We start from the raw sequence: 8,381 nt of genomic DNA on the forward strand, positions 1-8,381 counted from the left end.
TTATTGGATTTTATGTGTAGTCTTGTTTTGTGACACACACAAGTGTGACACGTCTTTAATTACTGACCTTTTGCTAAATATTATATATACTGTCCTCAAATGTTGATCTATATATTGTTAATATTTTAAGTGTTTCTAGTTGATTTTGTGATGTTACTCATTATTCTGGTACTTTGTATCCACAGAATCGTGGGATGTATTGGCGAAAAATAAAATCAATCAATCAATCAATCAATCAATCAATCAATCAATCAATCAATCAATCAATCAATCAATCAATCAATCAATCAATCAATCAATCAATCAATCAATCAATCAATCAAATATAATGTAATATTTTGGTATGCTTTTCTTCACCAGAGGCCAGTGAGGTTCTGAGTGTATAGGTATAAATCACTCCTGACCAGATGATGTCGCTCTTTCCGTTAAGCGAGATCCTCTCCGGTCTCATCGTGGGCTGTGATTGGTTAAGGACGTTGCTAGGACATCACGAACAGTTTACAAATATGTCGACTTCCTGAGGCAAACCAAATGGCTAATGTGGTCGTATTATTATATTCTTCGTTCTTTACACATGTTTTACTCTTCGCTTGCGTGGCTTACACTCAAAACATTGTCGGTAAGACCTTATATTTAATTTGCTTTGAAATAGCTGACGGTACCTTCGCAAAACCTACCTGAGAAACGAGCAGTTGCTAATTTTTTAGTGAATTTTTGTAGCTAATATGTGACATAACTGTTTTGAAAGTTTTCCAGCCTTCCTTTGTGATTACAACGGGACCAGTGGTCACTGCAGTTTTGCTGGGAAACACCTCGGGTATCTCTCTTAGCCTGAGGACAGTTTCTCCATCCAACACAACAGGTAAAAGCTCCAGGACACCACATATCCTCTTTGGTCCACCAGCCCCCCAGCATCCCAGCATGGTCTGGCAGTGATATTGTTGTACTAGTTTAACTGCATTTTATAAATTCACAGCTTAGAAACTCGAAAAATGAGAAGAATTTAGCAGTAGTAGTTGTCGCGGTTCGAATTTTGAGGAAGAGACATACGAATGAAAGTCCATAGTGGGTCAACACAAATTATTTTATTAAAACACATATGTGGTGAAGATAGGCTCTGCAAAACATCAAGCTCCATCTTCCCCTTACAATAGGTGGGTGTAATATTTATACTTATGATGACCAGTACCTCGCGTCACTAAAACAGAACAGTTCCTCTTTCAGTTCCTCCAGATGCATCCTGTTATTCTACTTGTCCAGACTTCATCTGTGACCAGGCCAACTCCAGTGCAGCCTGCTGAATGCACACAGGCCACATGTAGTAAATTATACTGTAAACATGTAGGCAACCTTTCAATAGCTGAACTTTGCTCCATTGATCGGCCAGACATCGCGCTGCCCGTAGCTTCAAACCATTAATTAACTTACCCGAGCTTCAACCCTTTAATTATGCAATATGTGTATAACATGATTACAGTTGCACCTGCAATGAAAGATTATGTGCTTATGCTAACACCTGAAATACAGACTTTATTATAACCTCACCAGTTTCAATAAATGTGTCAATGAAATGATAACAATGATAAATCATAAATGATGCAACAATAATAATAAGGATTATGAATAGTGACAGTAAAATAATTTTGGATGCATTTGGTTGTTGTTGATGGTTTCCTTTTAACAGGAAACATTGGTTCTCCATCATGTGTAGCAGAAGAAACAAATTGGGTCCTCACAAGGGAGCAGCTGGGAAAGGTAAGAGACTTGTCCTGTCCTTTTTGTGGCATAAAATGGAGAAAATACACACCAGAGTTGTTAGAAGCATGAAGTTTATTTCAAATATTAATTAATGAATTGATCTGAGTTAAGAATGTACAGTGAACAGATGCAACAATGATGAAGTAAGACACAAGCACCTGAGTTAATTACAACAAAAATTTAATTTCATAAAGTTGATCCTTGGACATGCATTTTCTTCATGGTCTTGTTTGTCTCATTTGGTGTCCCAGACTGCAGTTCGAGTTCATCTAAGACTGAATCAAAGTCTGCATTTATGTGGCAACAATGATACAAACACAGACTGCTGTGAAAGAGCATTGTGCATCCTGGAAGCCCTTCAGGTGTCTGCCTGTGTGGACGGTACACCCCAGGCATCGCTGCTGATCCAGGCTAAGATACATGCCCTGTTGGTTCCTGCTAATCCAGGATCTGGTAATTCAAATGAATCTTGTGTCTCACTGTAATGTGCTTTCATTTAAAAAAAAAAAATTCAAACAACAAAAATTGAAATCTCCATTTCAGATAATAAAACAGTTATTCCAAACCAAGTGTACCAGCCCCTGGGCCCTTGTCCTTGTGACCTGACATCCGGAGCGTGTGACATACTCTGCTGTTGTGACACGGTAATATTTTTTAAAAGACAGGTGTGGATGTCAGACAAATATTTTCTTCTGTGTTGATCATCAAGTGATTAATTTGTGACTTCCCCCTCAACAGGATTGTTCCAATGAAGATTTGAAGCTGTTCTCATCCCATTGTCTGCCAGGACCCTTTGGTGGGCAGGTCTCTCCTGCTCCAGATTATCAGTGTTCTGTGCAGTCCACAGGAAATTCCCCAGATTGGTTTCCATTTTTATGTGTCAACTCTCCCCCTGAAAACAACCCTTACCTTGGTCACTTTTACAAGGGAGACACAATGTGAGAAAGGTTTAAATATATTTCAGTCTTGCAACTTATCAAGGAATTTCATGTTTCATGTTATCATCATTTGTCTTTCACCTGTCTAGTGCACCTAAGCCTGGTCCATCATTCCAAAGTCCAGTTTTACCAGCTCCAGTCCCAGTTGATGTTTATATTCAAGGAAATCCAATTTTCACATTAAATGGCCAATACTTCATTGTTCCTCAGGTTAGTGTTAGCGTGTACAGTGGCCCCTCGTTTATCGCGGGAGTTACGTTCTAAAAATAACCCGCGATAAGTAAAATCCACGAAGTAGCCAACTTTATTTTTTACAATTATTATAGATGTTTTAAGGCTGTAAAACCCCTCACTACACTCTTTATACACTTTTCTCAGACAGGCATGAACATTTTCACACTTTTCTGTCTTGTTCAAACACTCAAAGTTCAAACCTTGTAGAAAAATAAGTGCAGCATAATAGAATGAAACCAAAGGGACCCGCAGGTGATGACATTTCGTCGACATTGTTGTGTTTGTTGGGGAGAAAACTTGCAAACATACAGTACAGCACTTCAGAGTCACGCTGCTAGCGATCAAAGATTTATGTAAATTTGACAAGCTGAACGCACTTTGTACTGTACAGGAGTAACGCCACGAGATTGATTGACAATGGTCAGCTAATCGGGACACAGAACACAATGCGTTGTAAAAAGACAAAAAAAGCACGCAAAATTGCACCTCAAAAAAATCCAAGAAACAGCAAGGCTGCAAAAGGTGAACCGCCATATAGCGAGGGACCAGTGTATTTAATGCCTTTTATTATAGGAATGTTTTATATGTAAGTATTCCAAAGCAGTGACAGCTAACACTTAATGTAACAACTGTTCTGTTCAACAGAAGGTCCTTGGACTTTGTGTAAACAATGCTCCTGTAGCATTTCTGAAAAATTTCAACTATGAGTGTACAACTCTGCTGCTCTCCTGTCCAACTGGATATCCTCTACAGACACTGTCAGGAAACCTAAGCATTAAAGTGAAGAATGGACAAGGAGGTAGTTTTTAAAAATAATAAATTATAGAAAAGCTTTGAAGTGTTTTAAAGCTATCTGAATGTCGAGCTGTTTAAAAATGGTTTTGTTTATTCCTGTATTTCAGGTGATGTTGTGGTGGATGTAACTGATGAAGTGGCTGCTGATACGAGTCCATTTATTTCCATAATAGATGCAGTTGCCCCCTCAGGTATCCACATTACATTACTGCATTACTAACATAACTCAAATGTTTAATTGACCTTAATGTTGGCATGTTTGGGCATTTTTTTCAAAAGATGAGATGCTGGTTTGTGAAAATTTGACGTTAGCGCTGGATTACAAGTTTTACTGGAGAGAAAATGGCATCACAGGCATCACGCTGACAAGGACTATTGGGACTATCATTTTAAATAGTCGTGGTAAGTGCTATAACGCTTGGCCGTTGTTTAGCTTGACTAATGGTTCTGACTAATATTGTTTTCTTTTCCTGTAGTTTAAACTCATTTTTGGTACTCTCTTGTCTTAACAGCAACATTAAGCACAAAGTATTCTGCCACATTTCTAAATGGAGAATTTTCTGGCGAGCCAAACTCGGGCAACCCAGGTAGGACCAAGAGGAGGTTTTGTATAAAATAAAGTATTTACAGTACCTGGGAATAACATGTGTACACATTTTTAATGACAGGTTACCAGGTGGGAAGGCCTGTTGTTGCTGGAATTGTGGAAGCTTTGGGCAGCAACAAAGGCTTAATAAAACGGACATCAGTTAATGTTTGGAAACCAGGTAAAACCCATAAAGATTGCTGATTAGTAGATGACTGCATGTAACCTACATACTGCCATATAAAAAAGAAGGTTTTCACAGGACTCTGTGCATTTATGTGAAAAACTATCTCATGATTCAGGAGCATGCAGAGCCATTTTTAGTACCAAAAACTTGAAGTGATCATTTTCTTTATGACTTGATCAGTCTTTCACATCATTGTGAAAGAATTTTAGTCAAGCCTTCTGGGCTTTGTTTATACACAGCTCTCTTTAGTCCTGTCACAGCATTTCAATCAGGGTGAGGTCTGGACTTTGAATGGTGCGTTGCAGTTAATAAAAAGTCTTTGATTAGGAGCCTCTGGGTGCTACTCACCCTCTTCATTACTATGGAACTATTAAGGGGGCACTTAGTTTTCCACAGGATTTCACAGAGTCCTGTGAAAATGTAATTTTTTACTTGACTGTATGTTTCAGTCCAAACAATTTGACTTACTGTACATTGAAGATAACCAGTCCTCTCCATTTTCTGATCTGGCTTCCAGTGAGTGATGGACTCTGTTCCACTGCTGGGATGAAACCGGTTCTGTTTGGAGAGAATTCAACATCAGGGTGTTTGCTGCCTGTCAGCCGGCAAAATCTAACTCAGTGTAGCCTTCTGAGGTCAGTGGCTTTGCATGATTACTTCTCTAATGTATATATGTAGATATATGTGTTTTTTAATATAGTTTCTTTCCTCTTTAGAGAGACTGTTACTAACCTACAGGCAGATTTGATTGCAGCCACATATGTGGCAAAGAGTGGAAACCCAGATTTTCTAACTATGGCAGATTGGATAAACATAAGTTGTAAGTACACAGTGCAAAGAAAGAATTTCCTTTTTAAAAAAAAAAAAAAAATTGTCTACTTTTTAATTATATTAAACTCCTTTTTGCCATTCTCGTTCTGCCATAGTATTTTTTTTATGGTTCTAAATGTTTTTCACAACATATAAATTCCAGTTGTGACACTGAACTCAAGCACAGCAATGAAAAACAGCACAAGTACATGTTACGATATTCCGGCCCACCTGCATATCCATATTTGGAGTGTTACCACCAGCGTGGTAGAGGGTGTGCCTCAGAGGGAAATTCGTGCTTTGCAAGTCAGGTATGTATTAGAAGGGGCTATTGATTATTGCACATAATGAGTCACTTCATATAAAGAATTCTGTTCTGTTTTAGCAATAGCCCATCTAACTGGGCGCTGGACTGTGGTGGAGGTGCTATCTCTTCATGTGTGGACCCAGAGGAGCCTCAGTTGTTCTCCATCACCTCCTCTGTCACATTTATTGACATTCCTATCAACACCAGACCAGCGAAAACCAGGTGCCTAATCCAGCAGAAACAGTTTTTATACCAGATACAGATTAAAGGCCGATTAAAAACTTCCTGTGTACTTTGTTTCTAACAAAGTGTTGCTTTGTTAATTAATTTTTCCCTTAGGTTTTACATAAACTTCACAGAATATGACTGTAACAGGAATGATGTGTGTTGGCCTGAACTCGCCTTTCCCATCACCAAGTATTACACAGGTGAGAATTTGTTAAATTCTAGAAACTGTGCAGTGTTTTTACTCTTTCCTTTTGGACGTTATTTAATCAATTAGGAAGAGTCCTTACCCAGAGAATAATTCCTCTGTATTCTATTTGTGGTTTTAAAATAATTTTATCCATTGTTAGACCTAAAAGCTTAAACAAGAGCAACACAGGCTCTACTCCAAATTACAATGTAATATTCAGTGTAATTGTACCAAAATCAGTTCTAGATTAATAGGATTCTGGTTAAATGTATCTTTAAATGCATTAGTGAATAAAACTGATCCTGAGGTGGATAATAAAAAAAAAACTCTCATGTGTTTCACTTTTTCCCCCTAGAAACATTTCTAAAAGTTTGGATTACTGAGACTACAGTCAGTGACCTACTTTCCCTTTATCCTTCACAGGCGAGCCATTTTCTCAGTCGCTGGCTAAGGGCATGATCTTGGTTTTCTTCTTTATCGTTGCCTCAGTTCTTGGCACCCCGTGGAGACAAATCAGACAGGCGTGGAACAACTCTGCTCACTAAAACTCAGTGATGATGGTTTAAAGTGTCACTGAGGATAATGACACCTTTTCCTTAATAACATAGTAACTTACATGTTTATTCCTATGATTGTTGTAGGAGTATAAACTGTTGTATTTGTGAACCTTTTTGCAATAAAAATATTTTTCTATTACTTTCTCGTGCATGGGACTTGATTCCTGGTTGTTGTTTTTTCAGATTTCAGTTGTTCTCACATGGCTCAGGGTCATCACCCAGAAGCAAAATATTATTTCAGCGTCACACAGACAGGCAACAGCTGTAACACAGTTACTGTTCCTTAGGATTATAGACCTGGGTTTAAAGTTATTTACTATATTTTATAGTAATAGTAATTTAAATTACCTCAAAGTTGATGTCACAGAGTGATACTGAAATAAATCACCAGTGCAATTTAAATTAAGAAGCAGGAATATTAATAAAAAAAGTATTTATTTGTGAGACAATGTGCTGCTGACAGTATTTATTAATGTGGTATTTCATGCTGTAAGAGATAATCATCAAATCATTACTGAATGCCGCCTACAGGCCGATATTTATTGCAGCCACAGATGTGCATCAGTCAGCGTTCTGTTGCTGTTTATTGCTGCAGTGTGCACTTTGTGATGAGGTGTGTCTACGCAGCCACATCGCTTCCTCTTTTGTTAATTTGTGTTTCCTTTCCATTTTGCACTATTTTATTTTTAGAGTAATTGTTCTTTTTTTTTTTTTTTTTTTTTTAGTCATCACACTTATTGAATCTACATTTTATTTATTTTTACACAAACTATTCTGTGTACTATCTTCAAATGTCCACTAGATACACAGTGAAAATGGAACATAGTATAAATGAACCTCTGGCGTCTTCTTTACTGCTCTGAGTACACTAACAGCACAACAAAATGGAAACGGGGAAATTACACAAATGAACTCAAACAAAGGATTTGGGGCAATTAGGCTTCAGTTTGGGCTGTTAAATTACTACGTTATTCTTTTCATTTGTTTTTGGTGATATGGCTTGTACATACTCTGTGACAGCCAGTTACCAATGTATGTGCTAAGATTGCTAAAAATGCAAATGCATTGTATGAATAATGCAGTTCAATAGCCATTTTGGGGAAGTGCATATTCAAATGTAATTTTTAAGGAGGATTTCATTCTCTCAGTTTCTCTGTTTTTTCAGCAATACGTAATAAACTTCCTAATATTTTCAGTTCACTTCAGCAGCATCACAACCATGACTCCAAAATGGTTTTAGAAGAACCTAAATGATAAAATATAGATTTATTCTGTCTGTGAAATCAGATTTATGCGACCTATTTTACCTCCTGTAGAAGCTTGCTTCTGCCACTGAAAAGAAAGCCATCCACAAGTCAAAATTTGGGGTACAGTGCTGTGAAAAAGGATTTGCTGCCTTCCTGATTATTTTTTTTACTCATTTGTCACATGTGTTTCAGACCATCAAATAAAATTCAACTTTAGACAAAGAAAGTAAAAAACTTTCTTTTTCTCAAGTAAATACAAACTCTAGTTCATTCATAGAAAAAAGCTATCCAAACATACCTGGCCCAGTTCTAAATATGCCCTCAAATCTAATAACTGGCTGTGCCACGCTTGGCAGATCTTTTTTTTTTTTTCAGATCATTGTCCTGCTGCTTAATCTGAGCGCTCTTGAGCTTCAGCATAGTAACTGATGGCTGGACATTCAGAGTTCATGGTTCCATCAATTACAGCAATTTGAACACGTCCTTAAGCAGCAAAGCAGCCTCAGACCATCACACTGCCACCACCATGTTGGACTGTTGGAATGTT

At 37.7% G+C, this 8,381-nt stretch overlaps 1 protein-coding gene across 1 annotated transcript; it reads left to right on the plus strand.

Moving 5' to 3' along the window:
* The first annotated feature begins 448 nt into the window (after positions 1-448).
* On the plus strand, positions 449-6,726 carry tctn2 (tectonic family member 2). The gene is made up of 18 exons (XM_004544595.3): positions 449-619; positions 749-862; positions 1,685-1,755; positions 2,010-2,211; positions 2,302-2,402; positions 2,497-2,696; positions 2,786-2,906; positions 3,576-3,729; positions 3,833-3,916; positions 4,005-4,127; positions 4,238-4,312; positions 4,394-4,492; positions 5,016-5,133; positions 5,215-5,318; positions 5,472-5,619; positions 5,694-5,837; positions 5,955-6,043; positions 6,454-6,726. Exons 1-18 carry the CDS (start codon positions 532-534, stop codon positions 6,573-6,575), a joined length of 2,157 nt encoding a protein of 718 aa, XP_004544652.3. The 5' UTR covers positions 449-531; the 3' UTR covers positions 6,576-6,726.
* Positions 6,727-8,381: the final 1,655 nt, after the last annotated feature.

The sequence above is a fragment of the Maylandia zebra genome, linkage group LG12 (genome assembly GCF_041146795.1).
Source record: "Maylandia zebra isolate NMK-2024a linkage group LG12, Mzebra_GT3a, whole genome shotgun sequence".
NCBI lineage: Eukaryota > Metazoa > Chordata > Actinopteri > Cichliformes > Cichlidae > Maylandia > Maylandia zebra.

Excerpts from the sequence above, each read along its gene's own strand:
- tctn2 (XM_004544595.3), top strand. The coding sequence starts at position 532 with ATGGCTAATGTGGTCGTATTATTATATTCTTCGTTCTTTACACATGTT. Across the intron at positions 4,128-4,237 it reads TATCATTTTAAATAGTCGTG|CAACATTAAGCACAAAGTAT; the intron begins GTAAGTGCTATA and ends TTGTCTTAACAG. Across the intron at positions 5,319-5,471 it reads AGATTGGATAAACATAAGTT|TTGTGACACTGAACTCAAGC; the intron begins GTAAGTACACAG and ends TATAAATTCCAG.